Source organism: Hyla sarda, chromosome 2 (genome assembly GCF_029499605.1).
Source record: "Hyla sarda isolate aHylSar1 chromosome 2, aHylSar1.hap1, whole genome shotgun sequence".
Taxonomy (NCBI): Eukaryota; Metazoa; Chordata; class Amphibia; order Anura; family Hylidae; genus Hyla; species Hyla sarda.
In genome coordinates this window covers 442,589,281-442,614,355 of record NC_079190.1, presented here as the reverse complement: position 1 = coordinate 442,614,355, position 25,075 = coordinate 442,589,281, and the positions used below count along the sequence as shown (strand labels likewise).

General features: G+C 42.9%; 1 protein-coding gene across 2 annotated transcripts in view; it reads left to right on the top strand.

Moving 5' to 3' along the window:
* TOMM70 (translocase of outer mitochondrial membrane 70) overlaps positions 1 to 25,075 on the top strand; it is a 52,822-nt gene that overhangs the window by 22,196 nt on the left and 5,551 nt on the right. For both annotated transcript variants that reach the window (XR_008889063.1, XM_056559295.1), the window contains exons 3-11: positions 1,713 to 1,839; positions 5,946 to 6,055; positions 10,637 to 10,785; positions 11,712 to 11,919; positions 12,868 to 13,002; positions 13,094 to 13,201; positions 17,163 to 17,279; positions 19,928 to 20,025; positions 24,937 to 25,059. Coding sequence is in view for 1 of the 2 variants with exons in the window: in XM_056559295.1 (XP_056415270.1) it covers positions 1,713 to 1,839; positions 5,946 to 6,055; positions 10,637 to 10,785; positions 11,712 to 11,919; positions 12,868 to 13,002; positions 13,094 to 13,201; positions 17,163 to 17,279; positions 19,928 to 20,025; positions 24,937 to 25,059 (1,175 nt within the window). In the remaining variant the exon portion in view is untranslated. The remainder of the gene's footprint in view (positions 1 to 1,712; positions 1,840 to 5,945; positions 6,056 to 10,636; positions 10,786 to 11,711; positions 11,920 to 12,867; positions 13,003 to 13,093; positions 13,202 to 17,162; positions 17,280 to 19,927; positions 20,026 to 24,936; positions 25,060 to 25,075) is intronic.

Here is a 25,075-nt window from a genome sequence, read left to right as displayed (position 1 = left end):
CACCTGAAGGCTGAACTAATTTATGCAGGAAAAGTCATCAACTGCCGAGCCGAGAAGTTCGTGACGAATCTAATTTACTGTAAGTTCGTTCATCTCTAATCACTGTGCAAAGAATCAGCGCTCATACAGCCCTGCAGACAGAAAAATAAAAAAGGTATAGGGGTCAGCATAGGGCAATTATAAACCTGCTTTCCATTGGTACCAATGTAATCAATAAAGCGAACATGCAATCAATAAAAATGAAAACGCACTGTGTGAAAACTATGCCCTCCCAAAACTAGAAAAATTGTTGTTTTATTTTCAATTTACTCCCACAAATATTTTTGGTTTTGTCGTACATTTTATGGTAAAATGAAAGATATTACAAAATCCAATTAGTCCCGCAAAAAACAAGCTCTTGTGAGGCTTTGCACATGGTGGAAAAAAGTTACTGGTAGAAAAATAAAAAAATTAAGTGTTCTTAAAGGGTTAACATTGATTTTTTTGCCATAAAAAAATAAATATAAATACAGAAGTTTTATATAGATTCTTCTTTTCCTGTAACGTTGAATTCTATGAAGGAATACACGCATATGAGCGGTAGTGATGCTAGTGGGCGGTTATCACACTAGTTTTACTGCAAATCACCACGTTTTTGCTTTGTGTTTATTGGAATCTTGTTTTTAATAGGTGAAACATGTTAGAAAATGGACAGTTACTGCATTGTAAAACAATGGTAAAATGCACGTGGTTCTGCCATGCAGTAATTGTGCACCTGACCTTCCTCTGCTATGCTTTAAAGCAGTGTTTCCCAACCAGGGTGCCTCCAGCTGTTAAGAAACTACAACTTCCAGCATGCCTGGACAGCCAAAGGCTGTCCAGGCATGCTGGGAGTTGCAGTTTTACAAAAGTTGGAGTCGCCCTGGTTGGAAAACACTGCTTTAAACTATTCTAAAGTTTCATTCATACACAGCAGATTTGTTGCAGATATTGCTGTAAAGCAATGTGCATTGTGCAGAAACAACCTCATTCAAATGCCTGGACGGGACTACCAGATATTTCTTGGTCCCATTCTGCAAATATGAATAGTTCTTGATGCTTTTGATAAGAGCATTTTGCATGTAATACTGGCATGTTGAGGCTCCGTCCATCTCTCCGGTTATCTTTTCCTTTCCGCTCCTTGCAATCCTGTCTGGATCAGCGTTTGGCGCTCAGCTCTCTTAAAGGTCAAGTTTTGTCTCTTTCTATTCTCTTGCAACGGCCGTTGGCTTCCAACCCTCACGTCCGCACCTTCCTGCAGGGCGTATCACATGCGGCTCTGCCATACCGCTCTTCTACCCCTCCTTGGGATCTCAACTTGGAGTTTTTGGGGAAGCTCCGTTTGAACCTCTTCGGGACTCTTCCCTTTGCGCTCTTTCCTGGAAGGTGGCCTGCCTCATCTCCATAAGGATGGTCTCTGAGCTGGCGGCTGTCTCTTGTCACTCTCCCTTCCTTGTCCTTCACCAGGACAAGGTTGTATTTCGGCCGCCTCCCTCCTTCTTGCCCAAGGTGGTCTCCTCCTTTCACATGAACGAGCAGATTGTTCTTCCTTCTGTCTGGCTCCATCCATCCGGCTGAATAGCTCCCATGATTTGCATTGGTTTAGTGTTTCAGACCTTATCAATAAAGAGCTAATATGGATAAATCTTGTAAAAGCAGTTTCATGATTTTTCCTTTTTTATTCCCTGTTTAAGCAAACCTGGAAAGAAGTGGTCCAGGACTGCACCAAAGCGGTGGAACTAAACCCCAAGTATGTGAAAGCCCTCTTCCGACGGGCAAAAGCACACGAAAGGCTGGACAACAAGAAAGAGTGCTTAGAAGGTAGGTTCATCTCTTCAGTGGTTAGCTTCTCCATGTCTTATTTGGGTTTTGGACCTGACTTGAAAAGACACACCTGAAGGTCAGGTTTACACACCCCAGTTAAAGGGGTACTCCGGTGGAAAGCAATTTATTTCAAATCAACTGGTGACAGGAAGTTAAACAGATTTGTGAACTGTTTCTATTTAAAAATCTTAATCCTTCCAGTACTTATCAGCTGCTATATGCTCCAGAGGAAGTTGAGTAGTTCTTTCCAGTCTGACCACAGTGCTCTCTGCTGACACCTCTGTCTGTGTCAGGAACTGTCCAGAGCAGGAGAGGTTTGCTATGGGGATTTTCTCCTACCCTAGATAGTTCTTGACACAGAAAGAGTTGTCGGCAGAGAGCGCTGTGGTCAGACAGAAAAGAACTACACAACTTCCTCTGGAGAATACAGCAGCAGTACTGGAAGGGTTAAGATTTTAAATAGAAGCAATTTACAAATTGATTTAACTTTCTGGAGCCAGTTGATTTAAAAAATAAAATAAAAAATAAAGATTGTAGGCTTCTGGATGCTGCCAACATTTATCCCAACATTAAATTATGTTCTTTGTCCCCAAAATATCCCCTCTGTTTTTGTGTCACCAATGCTGTGCAGTAGTAGAGAGCACACACACAACCAAATGACAAGAGTGACATGGTGAAGAGAACTTGCAGGCTCCTATGGGTAGTGTCGTTTTCTGACAGCCTGCACCTAGTTATGTTCCTATTGATTGAAAAAACTATTTACAGGTACCCTGTTGCAGGCAGATGTATGTGGTTTCCAGACATCAGTGTTAGTCAGCGACAGCACAAGGGCAGAAGCACAAGTCTTCGAATTCATGGCGTTTTAGCAGGAAATTCATCTTGACCGGGCTGATTTTAAGGTCATTGAAGGAGATTTATCAAACGTATGGCTTTTATGTGACAATTTTTTTTACTTATTTTTGCTTACATGCGACCTATTTATCAAATAGTCACACGACCTTGATAAATAAATCACACGTAAGCGAAACCCGCTCACAAATGCATTTTTTAAAGCATAAATGTTTTCCCTTATGTTAATAGCCGCAGTACTTTATCTACCCTTTATTACCAGTAGTGTTGTTAGAGAGTGACGGGGAGGGGGGGGGGCGTACCGCATCGGGTGACATCCTGACTGGCCGGCCTGGCACTAAATAGCTGCACTCAAACTATCCCGCAACAACCCATCCACCCTCCTCAGAAATTGAAATATTAAAAATATACTATGCCGCACCATGAATATCCGTACTCTGGAGGCATTTTTTGTTTAAATTTGAGCCGCATTTTGTGACTGTGGGCGGAGTCTTGAGTCGCTGCGCTGTGGCTTGAGTTTAGGTCAGGAAGGAAGATAGCGCAGCACCAACAGGCACATAAACAATAGTGAAGCCACACAAAAAAAAAAAATGGCTCGGTACGTTACCCACCCCAAAATGTGCATGAAGCTGTATTACCATGGATGGTTTTTTTTTTTGTTTTTTTTTTGTTTTATGGAAACATTTTAGTGGCACATATGGGTTATTTACGTAGTCTGTAAAAATTCTTACACATTTATTTTGTGCCTTATTCTATTTTAACACAACATTAATTTTTAAACGTAGTGGGTACACCAGCATGTACATGTCCTAAAATTAACAAGGTGCGCAGTGTATTTTCAACCTTAAAATTTATAGTTGTTATATAATAAAAAAAATTCTATAAATAACATTAATGTAGTAGCTTTGTTTCATGGTGCAGAAAAAGAACAGTTGTTAAAGTGGGTGTTAATGTCCTTTTCTGCAGACGTGTTCACTTTCTGTAAGCCAGGTAGGACCTGGAATACATATGCGACTTTTAAATGGAGATGTGACTTTTTTTCTTTATAAATAACGACTATCGCATTTAATAAATACATGACCACTACAAAGTAAAAAAAAATAAAAAATACTACGTGAGCAGATTTCAGAAATGTGCTTTGGAATAAACAATCAAAGACGCAGCATATATCAAAGTCGCACGTGACTTTTTTACGCAAAAAAATCTATGGATCTTGATAAATCTCCTTCATTGATGCTAACATTGAGGCTGGAATTCCACTGAGGATTTATTATTTTTTTTTTAGCAAAAATGTCACGTCCAGATGTTAGCTGCAAGTCAACAGTGAACTGCAAAATGCTAGATCCACTTGGTGTTTTTCAGTTTGGCATTTTTTTAATCCTTTTGGCGTTTTTTCAGCAATTTTAGGCTCAGAGGCTGGTTTTTCAATATGCCCAACAAAAGCTAGTTTGGCGTTTTTTGCACAGAAATCGTGGCGTTTTCCTCCCATAGAAGTCTATGGGAGAGCAAAAACACCAAGAAAAATGCCATGTTGGTTTTAACTTTGGCATTTTTTCAGGCGGTGTTTATTCTTTTTTGGACTTCAGCGATCCAAAAAAGTGATGGAGATACTTTTTTTATTTTTTTTTATTTCGTAGGGTATCATAAAAAAAAATAATAAAAAAGATACAGTAGTGATGGGAAAAAATTGCATTTAATGAAATTTTATCTTTTTTTATAACAAAATTTTTATAAACTTTTAAACGGGGATAAACTTGTGTGCGGGCAGGGCACAGAAAATGTAGCCGACAATAATAAAATGTAGTGTGTATTTCACTTTTTTTCTCTTTATTTTTTAGGTAGTACTACTACTCCCAGCATGGAACACACTGTTCCATGATGGGAGTAGTAGTACCTGTACTAATGGACCGCCGAGGGTCCGTCGCGATCCTCCTGTATAACGTATAGATGCGGCCGGACACTCTTCTATGGTCCCCTGCACTGCCATATATATATATACACATATTCATGTTTCCCGCAGAGAGCTGTAATTGGCCAGATGGTGCCAGCCAATCTCAACTCTCTGTGGGAAATATGAATAGGTATATTTACATCAGTGCAGGGGACCATAGAAGAGCGACCGGCCGCATCTATACATTATACAGGAGGATCACAGCGGGTGTCAGGAGTGGCACTCGCTGCGATCTGTCTATTAATGCAGGTACTACAACTCCCAGCATGAAGCAGCATGTGCTCCAGGATGAGAGTAGCAGTACCCGCAGTTAAGGACAGATCACAGTGGGTATCACTCCTCACATCCGCTGTGATCGTCCTTTCTATTGCAGAGATGTGGAGCGGCTCTATACAGCGCTCGCATCTCTGCTCTATACTCCGGCCAGTGATATGAATAGAACATCACTCATTCATATTTCCCTCTGAGAGCTGTGATTGGCTGCTACCATCTGGCCAGTCCCCACTCTGGGCGGACAATATGAATGAGTGATGTTCTATTCACATCACTGGGTACAGAGTACAGAGCAGAGATGTGAGCGCTGTATAGAGCCGCTCCGCATCGCTGCAATAGAAAGGACGATCGTATCGGGTGTCAGGAGTAACACCCGGGGCGATCTGTCTATTAGTAGGGGTACTACTACTCCCATCATGGAACAGTGTGTTTCATGCCGGGAGTAGTAGTACTACCTAAAAATTTATAGAGGGAAAGAAAGTGAAACGCGCACACACACACATTATTAAAAATTCATTAAATTTTTGTTATAAAAAATAAAAATTTTGTTATTTTTTTCCATCCCTACTGCATACTTTTTTTTTAAATTTGGAAATAAATAAAACGCCAAAGGGGCCAAAAAAGGCAAATTCCACACAAAGGTAAAAACGCAGGGAAAAACAGTGGCAGTTTTTCTGGCGTTTTTAAGCCTAAAAAACCTCAGTACAATCCTAGCCTCATGGCTTACATGAAGGGAATTATTTAGGAGACTGCCCTTCTGCTGATGATCTAGACATGGTGGTCGGTCATTTATGTTCATTTTGCATCCTCTTGAGGAGTGAGCACATATAGTCTTAATGTTGAGGAGCATTTATTTTTTATTGTTGTTTCTGATATCTCTGTATACTCAGATTTTGTCAGATTCTTCTGCCTGTGAGCAGTCAGGTGGCTGTTGTGTGCGGAGAAAAGTAAAAAGAGAAAATGAAAGTAAATGTAGGGTGAGTGAAAGCAGGACTGTGAAATGTCTGACACTTGTGTTTTGTGGTTCCAGATGTCACTGCAGTTTGTATCTTGGAAGGTTTCCAGAACCAGAACAGCATGCTGCTCGCAGATAAAGTACTTAAGCTGCTTGGGAAAGAAAAAGCCAAAGACAAATACAAGGTATTGCTGGGTAACTGTTTAATTTCCTTCCCATCATATAACTTGAAGGCAAATCACTAGGACATGTGTTCATTGAGGATCCAACTTCTTGTTTCCTCACTGTCCTGAGAATGTGGGGACCACAGAGCTACTTAAAGGGGTACTCCGGCACTTTTACATCTTATCCCCTATCCAAAGGATAGAAGATAAGATGCCTGATCGGGGGGGTCCCGCCGCTGAGTCTGATTAACGTTGATCAGTTGGACGGAGCATTGTGACGTCACGGATCCGCCCCCGTGTGACATCACGGCTCCGCCCCTCAATACAAGCCTATGGGAGGGGGTGTGACAGCTGTCACGCCCCCTCCCATAAGCTTGCATTGAGGGGGCAGAGCTGTGATGTCACACGGGGGCGGAGCTGTGACGTCACAATGCTCCGGCCCCCTGATCAACAGTAATCGGACCCAGAGCAAACATACTCAGGGGACTGATTTTAACAGGGTGTGGCGTGCAAGATCACCGGGGTCCCCAGTGGTGAGACCCCCGCGATCAGGCATCTTATCTCCTATCCTGATCCCCTATCTAAGTTTTCCCCATATACATCGCCTCTGCCATCCAACTGCAGGGAAATGAAGCCTGACCCATTCACTTGGATGAAGCTGTGCGGCAGCTCCAGTCATGTGGTCGGAGGAGGTTAAAAGGAAAAAAAAAAAAAAAAGTAAAGACCGGGCTAAACTGACTTGGAGACATCTCAATTCTCAGGATCACGGGGTCCTATCTTTATCATATGGCAAGACCTAGCAATATGCCATTATTTGATAGAAATAGGAATACCCCTTTAATTAATAATGTTGACAAATCCTGGATACCTGTATCTGTATATACAGCAGACCAGTTTTATCACCCTTCATGGACCATACTCATCAGGCTTTAACCTCTTAAGGACCCAGGACATATGGGTACGTCCTGGGTCCCGATCCTGCGATATAACACGGGGTCACCGCGGGGACCCCACATCATATCGCGGCGGGCCCGGTGTCATAGTGAAGCCGGGACCCGCCTCTAATAGCGCACGGCACTGATGGCCGTGCACTATAAACCCTTTGGCCGCGCGCTCAAAGCTGAGCCGCGCGGCTAAAAACAAAAGTAAAAGTGCCCGGCTAGCTCGGAATCGCTGCGGTATAATCGCGGCATCCCGAACAGCTGTAGCACAGGAGGAGGTCTTCTTACCTTCCTTCCTGCAGTCCGATCGCCGATTGAATGCTTCAAGCCTGAGATCCAGGCTTGAGCATTCAATCGCCGAAAACACTGATTGATCCATTCCTATGGGGATGGATCAATCAGTATAAAAGATCAGTTAATGCAATGTTATAGCCCCCCCTATAGGAGCTATAATATTGCATAAGAAAAGTGTAAAAAAATCATTAACCCTTTCAATTATCCCTTCCCCTAATAAAAGTTTGAATCACCCGGCATTTCCAAGAATAAAAAAAAAAGTGTAAATAAAAATAAACATATGTGGTATCGCCGCGTGCGGAAATGTCCGAATTATAAAAATATACCGCTTTTTAAACCGCACGTTCAATGGCGTACGCGCAAAAAAGTCCAAAATAGCGCATTTTTGAAAAAAGTGATCAAAAAGTCTGATCAGAACAAAAATGGTACCGCTAAAAACTTCAGATCACGGCGCAAAAAATGAGCCCTCATAGCGCCCTGAACACAGAAAAATAAAAAAGTTATAGGGCTCAGAAGATGACCATTTTAAACGTATAAATTTTCCTGCATGTATTCATGATTTTTTTCTGAAGTGATACAAAATCAAACCTATACAAGTAGGGTATCATTATAACCGTATGGACCTACAGAATAAAGATAAGGTATCATTTTTGCCGAAAAATGTACTGCGTAAAAACGGAAGCCACCAAAACTTACAAAATAGTGTTTTTTCATCAATTTTGTCGCACATTGATTTTTTTTCCTGTTTCACCGTAGATTTTTGGGCAAAATGACTGATGTCATTACAAAGTAGAATTTGTGATGCAAAAAATAAGTCATCATATAGAATTTTAGGTGAAAATATTAAAGTTATGATTTTTTAAAGTTAAGGAGGAAAAATTGAAAATGAAAAAATGGAAAAAGCCTGGGTCCTTAAGGGGTTAAAGGGGTTATCCAGGAAAAAACTTTTTTATATATCAACTATATCAACTGGCTCCAGGAAGTTAAACAGATTTGTAAATTACTTCTATTAAAAAATCTTAATCCTTTCAGTACTTATGAGCTTCTTAAGTTAAGGTTGTTCTTTTCTGTCTAAGTGCTCTCTGATGACACCTGTCTCGGGAAACGCCCAGTTTAGAAGAGGTTTGCTATGGGGATTTGCTTCTAAACTGTGAAACAAACAATTGATCTGGAATTCCATCTTTCATTTCATCTGTTGGATATGATAAATTGACTTACCCTGGCGGATTCTATTACTTTCATATTTCTCTATTTTAGTAGAATAATTTTCATATATTGAATTGCATTCCTTAGTGTCAGGGACCGCAATATCTTTCTGATAAGTACTAAACTTTTATGGCTTGTTGGCTTTGTCTATATTATTCAGAGGATTAGATACCAGTTTATAGGACGTATCTTATTTGAATATTGATCAATTCCAATGTTACCATATTTTTGACAGACAAGGATTAATGTGATTTCCTGTGACCTGTCAATGTCTTTATTCTTTATTTTATTTTTATTTTTTCCTCCTGATTTATTGTCTTCTGTTGAAAAATTGTAAAAATTTTACAAATAAACAGTTATATTAATTATTTAAAAAAAAGAAATCCGCTCTGTTTTTCTATTCCTGGATAACCCCTTTTTAAGGGTGGGCTTCAGGTTTCGTACACCTTGTAATAAGACTGTATAGTTTTACTCAATCTACTTTATCCCCACGTTTACATAATTAACTCTTATTGCTCTTCTGGCAGTGTAGATAAAATAGATCGAAGCTTCTTTTTACCGTCAAGCACAATGCTTTTACTGAAGTCCCCTGAGCCTCATATATTGACTTGTAATTTCTAATGCTGCGTGCTTAGGGGGGGGGAGGCTAAACCTTCTGTCTCTTATATTTATTTACTATTCACAATTGCATGTTGTATATAAGTGTCTGGGACCAGCTTTTATAGGCTGAAATGATGCTGACTAGAATATTAAAGGGATTAGTGATTTGCCTCCTATTATAGGCAATTTTATACATGTATGTAAATCGTCAATTAGGGCTGCAGCTAATGATTATTTTAATAATCGATTAGTTGTCGATTATTTTATCGGAAAAAATGTCAAAATTCCAAAAAAAAAAGGGGTTCATCTGATTCTACTTGAAAAATAATGTACAATGGCCATATTAAAAGTTTCTAGCATGTGATGTGATCAAACAGCAGCAATTTTTTTTATTTAATTTTTTTTTACGTTTAAGCCGGTTGCTGTCATTATTAATGATCCTGCACAGAACGCAGTGTAAATTTGATATTGCTGCATGGGTAACTGTCTGAACAATTAAAATAAAATGTTAATGATTAACTAATATTGTTATAGTTCAGACAGTTAGCCATGCGGCAGTATCAAATATGTAAAAATGTTATATAGCACTCCTATACACATGGGGGTATGTGCAGACTGCAGAGCATTGCACCCGACCCATGTTTGAAGTACAGACTCTGTAGTACTACAAATACTAGGGTGCAAATGCTCTGCACGCACCCCCAATGCGTAAAGCACTGTATATGTACTACATACACAACGCATGGGGGTATGTGCAGAACATTGCACCCTTGTGTCTGTAGTACAGACACTAGGATGCAATGCTCTGCACATACTACAATTTGTATATCATTTTGTATGTAGTACACACACCGCTTTACCCATGGGGGTATGTGCAGAGCATTTATTGTGTACTACAGACACAATGGTGCAATGCTCTGCACATACCCCCATGGGTAAAGCTGTGTGCACTGCACACTGTACTACAGACACAAGGGTGCAATGCTCTGCATATACTGCTATACACACAGGGGTATATGCAGAGCATTGCACCCTTGTGTCTGTAATACAGACTAGGGTGCAATGCTCTGCACATACCCCCACCTGTATAGGAATATACACATGGGGGGGTATGTTCAGGCTGCAGAGCATTGCACCCTAAGGTCAGTAGAAAACACTAGGGTGCAATGCTCTGCACATACCCCCACCTGTATAGGAATATACACATGGGGGGGTATGTTCAGGCTGCAGAGCATTGCACCCTAAGGTCAGTAGAAAACACTAGGGTGCAATGCTCTGTCTGCAGTCTGCCCTGCACATACCCCCCATATGTATAGCAGTGCAGTGCAGTGCAGACTGCAGACACACACGGACGGAGGCCCTGGGAGGATCACCGGCTGTCAGGGCCGCAGCACAGCGAGTGTGTTGTATTGGAACCTCAACCTACTATACGGGGACCCTGGAGGTGGTGGCGGACAGCGAGGCACACTGTTTGGAAAACACTGGCTAGATCCACTGTAATCTTAATTTGCTAATTTTTTTGTGTTTTTTTTTTTTTTCTTTTTTTCCCTCCTGCTTTTAGAACAGGGAGCCATTGATGCCTTCACCACAGTTCATCAAATCCTATTTCAGCTCTTTCACCGACGATATTATCTCCCAGCCCCTTCTCAAAGAAGACAAGTCGGATGAAGATAAGGATAAAGAAGGAGAGGCGGCTGTATTCAAGGAGAAGTGAGTGACTCCCTGCTAATGTCTCCATTGCTCTAAAACTGCCCATTATTGTTATTTATTAGACAAGATGAAATCCAACATGCCTGTTTCTCACTTTCACAATTTGGGTTTTCCTATACGCATTATGTTGTTGGCAAATACCGCTGCCATTGTTTCAATGTGTATGGGCAGCTTTAAAAGGTTTGTTCAATTAATAAAAAAAATAAGCACTTTCATACCCCGTTAGGAAATAATGGCTTAATAGAGGGGCCTCCCATATTCAAGATCCTTTACACGGCAGATTATCCACAATTTCTGTTCAGCAAAATTTGCTGAACGGTATTTGTGCCGAATTGTGGTTTTCTTGTTCGGCTCCATTGGGGGACACTGGAGCCATGGTATATCTTGCTGCCACAAAATAGTCATCTGCCCCTTCTGGCAGGATATACCCCGTCCACTGACTGAGCTAATCAATTTTAGCTTAGTGTCAGTAGGAGGCAGACACAGGTCTGGAGCTCTCCAGACCTGGTCTTTTTTGTTTTCTTGTTTTTCCTAGAGTATTAGATTGTTCTCTCTTTTATTTTATTTAGGTTGGGAAGACAGGAGCATGGCGTTGCCTGATCCTACACTTGTGATACCGATAATGTCCAAAATCGTGAATATCGGCCAATAATATCGTCCAAACCCATAATAGGTCGATCCCTACCCGTGACACATAGCAGGGAGAGGAGCGAGTGGCAGCATAGTCTTCTCCCGGCTCTTTCTCCTGATCGGTGTAGGTCTGAACACTTAGACACCCGCTGATCCAAACTTTTGACAGGTCATTAGGACATATCAAAAGTTTTTCCAAATGACAGATACTCTTTAAGCTTACTTACCACATATTTCTTTGTTTTGCTTTGTCAGGAAGTACGATTGCAGTCTTACTTTTTTAATTCTCTTGGTAGATCCGGTTATTTAAAAGCAAAACAATATATGGAAGAGGAAAACTACGACAAAATAATCAGTGAATGCACAAAGGAAGTGGAGGCCAAAGGCAAGTACGTGGCTGAAGCTTTACTACTGAGAGCCACTTTCTACCTTCTCATCGGAAACTCTGCTGCTGCCAAGCCCGATCTCGATCAGGTTATTAGCATGGAAGGCGCCAATGTTAAGGTAACAAATGCATTCAATTGATAAGATATTTGTAAACATTATAGACACTTACAAAAAAAAAAAAAAAAAAGGAAAGATCAGCATTTGTCCATTGCATCCTGCCAATCTGTTGCGTCATTTAGACTTTTATCTTGTAAAAATGCCAAGTCCAGGTGCAGCTGCAGGTAGCTGTAAATCGTGAATTCTCTGTGTACTAGTTGTGCGAGAAAGCAAACTTTAAAGTGGGTGTAATAGGTGTATGCTATATTACAGCAGCCACAATATTTATGGCATATTGTATTACCACCAGCAGGTTCATATGATCCTAAAGTATTAAAAGAATGTGCTTCCCATTGCTCAGCAGGTTTTGTTTTCTTTCCTACATTGTAGTTGGACGTTCCAGTTTATAGAAATCCTCAAAGGAGTTCTGTAGTGAAATATAACTTATCCCCTATCCAAAGCATAGGTGGTAAGTTATAGATCACAGGGGGTCAGACCGCTGAGACCCCCTGCAATCACCTGAACGTGGCCCTGGCAGTCTACTGGAAGGGGCCGTGCCGACCCCTGCCCAGAGCAGCAGCCCACACGCCCCCTTCATGTATCCCATAGAGATACATGGAGGGGGCGTGTCTGCCACGGCTTAGCTTGGTATTGGAGGGGCCACTTCCAGCAGACTGCCCGAGCCCCGTTCAGGTGATTGCAGGGGGTCTCAGCGGTCTGACCCCCTGTGATCTCTAACTTATCCCCTATCCTTTGGATAATAAGTTATATTTCACTGCACTACTCCTTTAAAGCAAACGTTCACCTTTCAACACGATTTTCCAATTTGCACACCAATAAAATTGACTTAAAAGTAACCTTGTATTTCTTGCACTGTAGCGATCATAGATTACACCCACTCTTAACACTGATTGGTGTATACACTTGTCCTATTCATTAAAAATATGTATTTCCTTTTTGTCTTCCTAGTTACGAGCGAATGCCCTTATCAAGCGGGGCAGCATGTACATGCAACAACAGCAGCCGATGATGTCTACTCAAGATTTCAACATGGCTGCAGATATAGACCCCCAGAATGCAGATGTTTACCACCACAGAGGGCAGGTTAGTGGCTGTGTGTTTAGCTATGAATCTAGATGTTTACTGTATACTTACATTTGGGAATATATTGTAATATTGTCTTTTTCATTTAAAGCTAAAAATCCTACTAGACCAAGTTGATGAAGCTGTTGCAGACTTTGATGAATGTATTAGATTGCGACCAGATTCTGCTCTTGCTCAAGCACAGAAATGCTTTGCATTAGTAAGTAATAAAGTATGTTGGAATCGTCAGTGTATGAAGTCTATGGTATCTTGCTCTTAATATGAATAAAGCAGGCCACATCAGGAATACTTGATATTAGCCAGAAGTATGTGCCATTAAATAATGATGCTACAAAGTGTTACTATTGTTTACAAAAACATTTTGTCATAGTGACATATCAAAAGTTTTCATCAGTCGGGGTCTGCATTCTCAGGGTCCCACCAGTGACTAGAATAAATTGGAAGATGTGCTCAGCTTGTCTCCCCATCTTCTTCTCACTGTCTCATACAGACTCTATAGACTGTCTATGGACTGCAGAATGTCTGTCTCCTGCAGCAGAAAGACAAACGCTCAGCTGAGTGCTTATTTCCATTTATTCTAGGCAGAAGAAGAGAACCAAAAACAAAGGGTGCTTCCTTGTGTAGCATTTTAGGGGTCGCATAGCTCTGTACTAACATTTTAGGGTTTTGCTGTAGGATAGGCACAACTCTATGAAAGGATTGAGGTTTGTACAGTTTGCTTCCCAGAGAATCCAGTCCACATACCCTAGGGTGCGGATATGGAGACAAGTAGAACGTAGGAGAAACAGGTGTTCTTATTGAGTGCTGCTGTCTGGATACACAAGGATTTTTAGCCACCAAAGTGGCACAGGACTTTTCAGTATATTTTAAAGATGAAGCTGGACAACTTGTTTCATCGCTCAGGTACACCTTCCTCAGGTGCAGGTCCAATGTAAAAACACTATCTGGCATCCCGACTAGCCAGGCTCATGCTGCTGTGGTGTATCTGACCGGCTATTTAGGATGCCAGTTATTGCTTTTTTGTGTGACCTAAGGGAGGCAGATCTGAGCGCCAAAGCACGTTGTACAGTTTTCTTTTTTTTAAATAAACGAAATGTCCTGTGCTACTATGGTGACAAAGAATCCTTGTGTATCAAGACATCAGTCCCTTTTTCCTCATACGTTTTTACTTTTCCCATTTATTCTAGCGATGCAGACCTTGACCAATCCAAACTGTTTACACATGTCTCTTACAAGTCTTTTTTTTTTTTTTAAATGACCGTAACACTTTAAAGGAAAACGGTCAGCCTGATTGCCCACCCTAAACCCAATACACCGGGTTATAGTGTGGGTGAACAGGAGTCCACCGAGGGGTTACTTACTTAAATATGTCCAGTAGGTCCGGAGATATGTCCTCCAGAAGATCCTCTGATAAATTCAGTGAATCACACACAGGGGTTGGGGCTTCACTCGCTCAATTTACATATTTGTCTGTGACTTCATATCCTAGTGGATATGTAAATTAAACATGTGAAGCCCCACCCCCTGCGAGTGATTCACTGAATTCAGCAGAGGATCTTCTGGAGGACATACAGTCATGGCCGTAAATGTTGGCACCCCTGAAGTTTTTCAAGAAAATGAAGTATTATTCACAGAAAAGGATTGCAGTAACACATGTTTTGCTATACACATGTTTATTCCCTTTGTGTGTATTCACACTAAACTGAAAAAAGAGAGAAAATAAGGAAATTGGACATAATGTCACTCCAAAAATGGGCGGGACAAAATTATTGGCATCCTTTCAAAATTGTGGAAAAATAAGATTCTTCCAAGCATGTGATGCGCCTTTAAACTCACCTGGGGCAAGTAACAGGTGTGGGCAATATAAAAATCACACCTGAAAGCAAATAAAAAGGAGAGAAGTTCACTTAATCTTTGCATTGTGTCTCTGTGTGTGCCACACTAAGCATGGACAAATGAAAGAGGAGAAGAGAACTGTCTGAGGACTTCAGAACCAAAATTGTTGAAAAATATCAACAATCTCAAGGTTACAAGTCCATCTCCAGAGATATAGATTTGCCTTTGTCCACAGTGCACAACATTATCAAGAGGTTTGCAACCCATGGCACTGTAGCTAATCTCCCTGGGTGTGGACGGAAGAGAAAAATTGATTAAAGGTTTTAACGCAGGATAGTATGGATGGTGAATAAGCAGCCCCAAACAAGTTCCAAAGATATTCAAGCTGTCCTGCAGGCTCAGGGAGCATCAGTGTCAGTGCAAACTGTCGACATTTAAATGAAACAAAACGCTTGGCAGGAGACCCAGGAGGACCCCACTGCTGACAAGGAGACATAAAAAAGCAAAACTACATTTTGCCAAAATGAATTTGAGTAAGCCAAAATCTTTCTGGGAAAACATCTTGTGGACAGATGAGACCAAGATAGAGCTTTTTGGTAGAGCACATCATTCTACTGTTTACCGAAAATGGAATGAGGCCTACAAAGAAAAGAACACAGTACCTACAGTGAAATATGGTGGATGTTCAATGATGTTGGGGTTGTTTTTCTGCCTCTGGCACTGGGTGCCTTGAATGTGTGCAAGACATAATGAAATCTGAGGATTATCAACGGATTTTGGGTCGCACTGTACAGCCCAGTGTCAGAAATCTGGGTTTGCGTCCAAGATCTTGGGTCTTCCAGCAGGACAATGACCCCAAACATATGTCAAAAAGCACCCAGAAATGGACGGCAACAAAGCGCTGGAGAGTTCTGAAGTGGCAGCAATGAGTCCAGATCTAAATCCCATTGAAAACCTGTGGAGAGATCTTAAAATACTGTTGGGAAAGGTGCTCTTCCAATAAGAGAGACCTGAAGCAGTTTGTAAAGGAAGAGTGGTCCAACATTCCGGCTGAGAGGTGTTGGTTGGTTATAGGAAGCGACTGACTTCAGTTATTTTTTTCCAAAGGGTGTGCAACAAAATATTACGTTAAAGGGGTAGTCCAGTGGTGAAAAACGTATCCCTTATCCTAAGGATAGGGGATAAGTTTGATATCGCGGGGAGTCCGACCGCTGGGGCCCCCTGCGATCTCTCTGTACGGGGCCAGGCTCTCCGGCCAGATAGCGGGTGTCGACCTCCGCACGAAGCGGCGGCCGACACGCCCACTCAATACATCTCTATGGCCGAGCCGGAGATTGCCGAAGGCAGCGCTTCGGCTCTGCCATAGAGTTGTATTGAGGGTGCGTGTCGGCCGCCGCTTCGTGCGGGGGTCGACACTCCCCCTTCGCGCGGGCTGTCGGGACTCCGTACAGGAGATCTCGGGGGGGGGGCCCAGCGGTCGGTCCCCCCGCGATCTGCAACTTATCCCCTATCCTTAGGATAGGGGATAAGTTGTTCACCACTGGACTACTCCTTTAAGGGTGCCAATAATTTTGTCCCGCCCATTTTTGGAGTTTGGTGTGACATTATGTCCAATTTGCTTTTTTCCCACCCTATTTTGGTTTAGTTCCAATACACACAAAGGGAATAAACATGTGTTACTGCAATCCTTTTCTGTGAGAAATACTTAATTTTCCTGAAAGATTTCAAGCGTGCCAACATGTCCGGCCATGACTGTATGTCAGGACCTACTGGACATTTAAGTAAGTGACCCCTCTTTGGACTGACAGGCTGACAGTTTTCTTTTTAAGAGATGTCTCACTCTCTATTTCTACATTATATACATTTGGTATATAGTTCACCATTTAAATAAAGGGGGCATTCCTACTACATATATAGTTTCTTATAGATTAGGGGCTGGAAATAGGTTTATTATACATTTACATTTAAACCCCTGGTCTCACTGTTTAGAGGTTATGTGGGCATGTAAATCTCATCCTCCCAAAGAAATCAGTGATGAATCCCTAGGTACATCAGTCATATAGCATTTCTTACTTTGCTACATGGTCTAAGCCTTAAGAACCAAAGAGGCTTAAAGTTTAATTCTGCAATTTCCATTCAACAAGTATTCACTTACCTCAGAACCCAACGTATTCATCATCTCAGGTGTAGATAGTTGTACATAATGGGATCATCTCGGTGGGACCTCTTTTCTGGCCTTTCAAACATATCTACAGGAAGAGAGAATGTCCATTGCAATTTCCTATGTTTTCTAAAAACTTTATTAATCTGTCTCTCCTTCCTAGTACCGTAAAGCATATACTGGTAGCAATCCGCTGCAAATCAAAGCTGCAATGAAAGGGTTTGAAGATGTGATTAAGAAATTTCCAAAGTGTGCAGAAGGCTATGCCCTTTATGCTCAGGTAAAACATCTCTAGTATTCCTCTTTTGTGTATGGTTATAAGCCATTATTCGTTATATTGTAGGGATATATAAGAATTTATGATGAGATTTCTTTTTATTTTCCTGTGGTTTTCAGGACCTAGGCCAATGTTATCCAACCTGTTGCTCTCCGAATGTTCCAGAACTGCATATTCCAGCATGTTCAAAGTCCACAGCTGTCTGGGCATGCTAGGAGTAGTAGTTTTGCAACAAGTTGGGTGACATTGACCCAGGCTGACATTGCATATTTTTTAGATTCATGCAGTGTATCTATAGAGATTTGTAGGTACCAAGAAAATAGAAAGCGGAGCACTCACCTGGTACGTGTCCTCAAGGGGTGGTTTGGTTGGTCTTCATCAAGGTGGCGGTAGATGGAACGGGGGGAGCACCGATGCCGGCCACGGTCCGTATCGCGCAAATGGGCGCTTTGTCAGGCTCATACGGACCGTGGCCGGCGTCTGAGCTCCCCCCGTTCCATCTGCCCCCTCCCTGCTGAAGACCCTGTTCGGTGACCAGCCACCCCTTGAGGACACGTACAGGGTGAGTGCTCCGCTTTCTATTTTCTTGGTACCTACACATTTGGAATAGTCTCTTTTTTGGGAAGCACCTCCTAGGGTCCTAATTGGGTTTGACATGCTCCATTTCGATTAATTGTCTGCATACTAGCCATGTTGCATCTATAGCAGAAGATTATTCAGTGGCAATTCACTTTTGCTTATTTTTCTTTTTCTGGTTGTCACATATCTATAGAGATTTCTGTATTTATATGTCTAAGGACCCACTTACATAGGGCAGATATAGGTCAATCAGGTTATTAGTCTTCTGATCTCATCCTTCTGGTTCATTTAAAAATCCTGGTTTGTCAGCTGCACGTGGCCCTGTGTAATAGAGGATGTGACGGCGACAAATATTATAAGTTAGGGGCCAAACCTGCATTCTCTTGTGCAGTTGTGCCCACACGATTGCCAGCCATGTAATAGGCTCAATAAACAAGCCTATTGATCTATTTGCCACTCGCATCAGGGAGTAGTCTGCCCATTCAATACCACTTTAAGCCAAAGATTTTTTTAAATTTATAGTAAATAAATGCACCAGAAATATCGTCAGGAGTTATAGGAAAACAGTCAGCCTGTTCACCCACACTAAACCCAATGCACTGGCTAATAGTGCGGGTGAACAGGAGTCTGACGAGGGGTCACTTACTAAAGTATTTATTTTAGCTCCAGAGATATGTCCCAACAAAGATCCCCAGTTCAATTTACATATTTAATGTCTGATTCCATGTCCTAATGACATGGAGTCGCTGGTCACGTGTACTCAGCTGCCAGGTGCTTCTACCCAGCACTGATGCATGCATGAAACTGGACTCTATAAACATGGACACTATAAATTCCTACTATGAAGTATATCCTTGTAGTCGTTCCTTTAGCTTTTGAGCACCGAGATGGGAATAGAATATTTCTGTAACACCTGTCAGCAATCTGACAATCCCCCACAGAATAAGCCACAATGACACCCACAATTCTGTTCAGCCATCTGTATGCCAGGTGTAGGATGACAGGTTTTTTGTCTTATTATATGTCATTTTATCTGTGATTTGGATTATATGAGATCTGCTGTCTCCTGGGATACAGACTCCCTCATCTCTCTGATTTCATAAGTAGGTTTTTTTTCTTCCCTTTCTCATGTATTTGCTTTACTGACACTGCTTGCAGGGAACATTCAGTTATTGCACCAGACATTGTGATCATGTCCATGGACTCCTCTTAGCTGACAAATGCTGAAGAGTACATACTTTCTTATCACATACACTCAGCAACAATAAAAAAGAAACAAAAGCATAGCACAATCTTTCGTGACATATACATTGACCACATGCTACCAGCACAATGAGAATATATTCTTGACAGTTCGGTTAAATGATAGTTGCTCCTTAACGTATCACAGAACACTTTATCAGTGGGGGCCACAAATTGCTAAAACATTGGTGCAGAAACCTTGGGCTTAGCACTGTGCTTTTTTGTTGCTGATTTGCAAGCCAAGCCAAGCAACAAGCGTGCATTGGATGGACCTTATAGATTTTCGCCAATGAAAGCCGATCAGACTCGAGCGGGAGGAAAAGTGTTGAGTTCTCAACCAAGAGCTTTCCATTTTAGCCCTCTGGGGTCTACCAGGCCTCCACCTCATTTCATCTAACTTTAAACATACCATAGTGATGTACTTTTTAAACTAACATGCTGCACAGTTTCAAAGGGTTACTCCACTGCCCCAGCATTCTGAAAATTTTGTTCCGAACTCTTGGAGAAGGTGGCAGGGGGTCGTGACGTCACGGCTACGCCCCTCGATGCCACACCACACCCCCTCAATGTAAGTCTAATGGAGTCCCATAGACTTGCATTGAGGTGGTGTGGTGTGATGTCAAGAGGGGCATGGCCGTGACGTCACGACCCCAGCCGCCCGCACACAGCGCTCTAAACGAATGATGGGTGCTGCACAGAGACCCCCGTGATCAAACATCTTATCCCCTATCCTTTAGATGGGGGATAAGATGTCTAGGGGTGGAGTACACCTTTAAGTGATGGCTTTCTAGGTGTATGATTGACAGACCCCCTGTTCCTTGTGTGTATAGGCACTAACAGACCAGCAGCAGTTTGGAAAAGCGGATGAGATGTACGACCAATGCATAGATCTGGAACCTGACAATGCCACAACATATGTTCATAAAGGGTAAGTGGTTTTTGATAATTACAGCTAGCCAAATAAAACCCTTGTAAAATGAATATATCATTGCTGAAGAGATCTGAAGGGAGAATAAGACACTTTTAATTATGATTTCCCCTTCTGGCTCTACTCCTGTTTTTTTGCTTCTGTAGGAACACTATTCGGTGAATGGATGTGTACATTAGGGTATACGGTAATGACATGTTGGGGAGTTGAGGTTTTAGACTAACTGGCAGTGAAATGCTAAAATTCACACAAACAGCTGTGGGAATTTATATATAATTTCTCATTCGGCTCCATTGGGAGACACAGGAACCATGGTATATCTTGCTGACACTAGGCAATAACAAAAGAGAAGTCGGCCCCTCCTGGCAGGATAAACCCTGCCCATTGACTGTGAGCTTATCAGTTTTAGCTTGGTGTCAGTAGGAGGCAGACACAGGTCTGGAGCTCTCCAGACCTGGTCTTTTTTTTATCATTGTTTTCTAGTTTTTCCTAGAGTATTAGATTTTTCTCTCCTTTGTTATTTTATCTAGGTTGGGGCGACAGGAGCAGGGCGCTGCCTGATCCCCCACTTGCGAGGAAAGGGCAAGGTACATCTCGCCACCGACCAACGCTAGCCTGGCTTGATGCAAAGAGGTACTAGGCTGGTTGAAGATGTCAGAGGTAAATATGCGGGAGCATTTTTCTTGTAGTCTCTGGCCCATGTTTCCAGAGATGTGGCTACTGCTTTGAAGCGGTCCTCCATGCGCCCTTCTTCCAGGGAGGCTCGTTCAACCTCCTCTGGCCGTCCCACCCGGCGCTCTCACAAGCGCCCTAGGGTCATTTATTCACCTCTTCACCTGATGGGACGGCTTCACGCTGATCTTGCTCCCTATCCCCATCTACCAGGCAGTGTCCTCCCTCCCGCGGTCGCTCCACTGGGGGCCGATCTCTGGCCCGCCGTTCCAGGCCTCCTACACCTGGATGTGGAGCTTCCACCACCCGTTCCCGGTCTCCTAGAGAACTGGTGGACTTGGATTCGCACTCGTAAGCTGAGAAGCTGCCATCGATGTCGGACATGGTGGACAGTTTGGTGTCAGCTGTCAGGGAAACCTTTCACCTACAAGACCTTGGTACTACGGACCCTGCTTCAGAAGCTTCCTTTTGGCGCACTCCCGAGGTCTTCAGTACCCCTGCGGAGTTTGATGACCTGCTGAATGCAGCTTGGAAACATCCTGAAAAACGCTTTCAGGGGTCTAAACGGCTGGGGGTTATGTTTCCATTTGCCCTGGTCTCCAAATGGACCACCCTGCCTATAGTGGACCCTCCGATCTCTCGCCTATCCAAGTCCACCACTCTTCCTCTAGCTGCTGCAGCCTGTTTCAATGATCCCGTGGACAAGCAGATTGAGAAAATGGCGAAATTAGCTTTTTTGAAGCAATAGGTTCAACCTTGCTTCCAGCCTTTGCCGCAACCTGGGTGTCCAAGGCGTCAGCCTGTGCTTCCCAACTTGGCCAAGGCGTTTTATCTGGGGCTCCTCCAGATGTCCTGGCTCTCCAGATCTCCAACACTGGTGATTATCTGTGCTCAGCACCTCCAGAGTCCGCACATTGTGCAGCCTTTGCCTTGGTCAATTTTGTTGCTATCTGCCGCTATGTGGCTGAAGGCCTGGACTGCCGATGCGGCCTCGAAGAAATCTCCACTGAGATGCCTTTTGCTGGTGGTCGTCTTTTTGGAAAACGCCTAGATGAAGTTATTTCTGAGGCTACCGGCGGTAAGAGCTCTCTGCTTCCTCAGAATAAGGTGCATTGTGCCGACAAGCCAGCGGCTTCACAGTCTTGGAATGTTCTTTCTTTGAAAGCGCGTCCCTCCTGGAAGCAGGATGAATGTTCTGGACGTTTTTCCGCCAAACCGGGAACCCGCAAAACTACCTCCGCCTGAAGGGGTGCCCCCACCCGAGTCTTCCCCTCGGGTGGTCAAAAAGTAATAAAATAACCTTTATTCAAATTTGGGTAGAGGTGAATCAAAACACACACTTAAAAACACTAACCCAATCACATCAGATTTGTAGCGTGTATTTAATTCAATATTGACAAGTCCCTATCAGCTGGCCTAGAACCAGTTGTGATAGTGCGTCTAATCTGACGTCAATGGACAGTGCTATCCACTTATAGCCATATGGAGCATACGGGTTAAGCCGTATGATGGAAGGTGTGACATAGACCCCTTAAGGGGTGAGGTGAAGATCAGTTCACTATGCTCTGTTATGGCTGGCAGTCCCAAATAATGTGGACTCGAAACCAGTCTATACGGTGTCACTTCTCAGATGGAATTATGTATAGGGACTGTCTATTGGTAACTATGCATCCCAAATACTTGTGTGTATTGGACTGTCCCTGCTGTGCACTGCAAGTCTGGTGCTTATTAGGCTTATTGTGCCCACTATTATGATTTAGTTTAGCGATACATGTTAACAGAGATCACTTCTGATGTCTAGGGGAAGCAGTTTAAAATGTCAGGCTGTCAGATCCCGGGGTCTGTCCGGGTCTTGACAGCCTGACATTTTAAACTGCTTCTCATACACATCAGAAGTGATCTCCTTCAATATGAATCTCTAAACTGTCAGTACTTCCTTATCTGGACAACCTGTTGATCAAGGCTCCGTCCTCCCAAAATCAAGAGAGTCTCAACATCACCCTTCAGACCCTGACCAGTTTCGGCTGGGTGATCAATCGGGAGAAATCCAACCTCTCTACCTCTCAGTCGCTGGTTTTTCTGGGGCTTCGTTTTGACACCGCAAGGGCTCAAGTTCTGCTTCCTCCAGACAAGTGGAGTGCTCCCTATGTGTTGGCAGGTTTTAACGATCGAAGCGAATCTCTTTGGCTTGGCGGGGGGGGGGGTTCATTTTTCAGGACCGGACGGTTTAGGGACATTGGTCACCCCAGGAAGCTCGTCTTCCCATCAATGTCCTGGAGCTTCGGGCATTTTTCTTTGTCTCCTCCACTGGGAGTCGTACCTCCGAGGTCGTCGAGTTCAGACAGACAACACCACAGCAGTGGCTTATATCAATTTGCGGGGGGCACTCTCGGCAATGGCGGAGGTGACAAGTATTCAGGTCTGGGCAAAAACAGTTTGCCCTTCCTTACCTCTTTCAATGAAAAATGTCAGGGGTGCCAACATTTACGGCCATGACTGTATGTTCTGTAGTGGTTTCAGTAAATGCAGAATCCCACCTCTAGCTTCTCAAAAGGTATTTATCTGTATAAGTGTCACTTCCGTATTATATTCTATAACATTCGGCTGCAGTTGGCAGTGCTTGCTGAGATTTTTTTAAGGCGTTTCATGTGTTGTGACACAGACGTTCAAAACTTTATTCAATAGGTTACCTAGATATAATATTGGTCATCCCGACTAGATTAGTGGTGCATCCACTCCTGGCATTCTTAGTGATCAGCTTATTGAGGGGCTATGCTGCTCAGGCAACCATTGCAACCTTTCTTTTACTGGTCTTTTCTTTTTGTAGCCATTATGCCTAGTACTACACAGAGAGCTCAGTACCATTTAACATCGAATGATACTCGTGCCTGGGTGCTGCAAAACCCTCTGTTATCTTCTCACTGGGAGCCAAACCTCCACTGACCTGATATTCATGGCCTGTCCATAGAATAGGCTATTGATCTAAAAGTCTCAGAAAACCCTTTTTTAGTGCAGATTGTGAAGTACAATTGTGTACTGCAGACAAAAAGTAGCCTACATGCATAGCTTCCCGCTGCTCCCCAGTGTCGTCAATATGAGTCTCCCAGCCTCAGTCTTCTTCCTTTTTGGAGCCTGACACATAACACTGAGCTCAGCTAATCGCTGGCTGCAGCAATGTCCCACTTTGGCTGGTGATAGGCTGAGCAACAGTGTCCTACACCAGGCCCTGCCTTCTTCCTGCTGCAATGGCCTGTTACATCACACTCGGCCTATCACCGGCCAAGGCGGGACCTTGCTACACATCAGCTTAAACAGTTAACAAGGCAGACACAAGAACCTGTTGTGTGTTTTATGCTAACTTAATCATACTGTATGCACACAGCTACTGATTTTTTCCCATCATTTTAAAAAATACCACAATTTGTGTAAGAGTACCTTCCATCATCCAAATCAACTCATTTTCTGCCTCTGCTAGCTTCCCCTCTGCATTCCTATTCCTTTGTGTGATTTTGTTGAGTATTCCCCTATTACAGTATTACAGCCATTGTCTTCTTGCTCACAGACTGTGAGCTTTGGCCGGCAGGAAGGGGCGTTACCTGGCAGGCGTGACGTAATCTGAAGCCTGCCGGGTAAAACTTTTGCCCTTCCCTTTTCTATGCTGCATTTGGGCTCAGGAGCGCGCATAGAACAGGGAGCCAATCACGGCAGGCAGGCTGTCATTCCCCTCCTCTCTGTTATGCACAGCGCAAGGCATACAGAGAAAAGGGAAATTGGAGCAGTTCTGCCTGTCGTGCACAGCCCTGACTAAACAGACCATCAGTAAGATGGCAAGTCTAAGAAACCTAAAAGTGATCTAATTATATTATAAAAATAAATCAGTAAGATGGCAGGGAGCAAGCACTGTGCAGGGCCGTGCTCATGTCCCACCCCACCCGCACTTCCGACTTGTGCCAGTCCGGCACAAGTCTGAAGCCTATGCACACAGTGCAGGGAGAGATAGAAGAGAGACCCCTATTGGTCTAAATTTCAAAACTAAAAAAAATAGGGAAAGGGATTTTTTTTTAACAGGAGATAAATTACAAACAGTAATAACTTTACGTCAAGAACAATATATCAAAAATGTTATTTCATGACAGGTACTCTTTAAGTAACAATGTGTTTGGACCCCCAAGAAGTGTGTGTGTATGTATGCATGCATATATATATAATTTTTTTTTTTTTTGCACTTTTCTTTTATAGCTTACTTCAGCTGCAATGGAAACAAGACCTTGATAAAGGCTTAGATCTCATCAGCAAAGCCATTGAGATTGATAACAAATGTGACTTTGCCTACGAGACCATGGGGACAATAGAAGTTCAAAGGTAAGCGCTGGTCCAT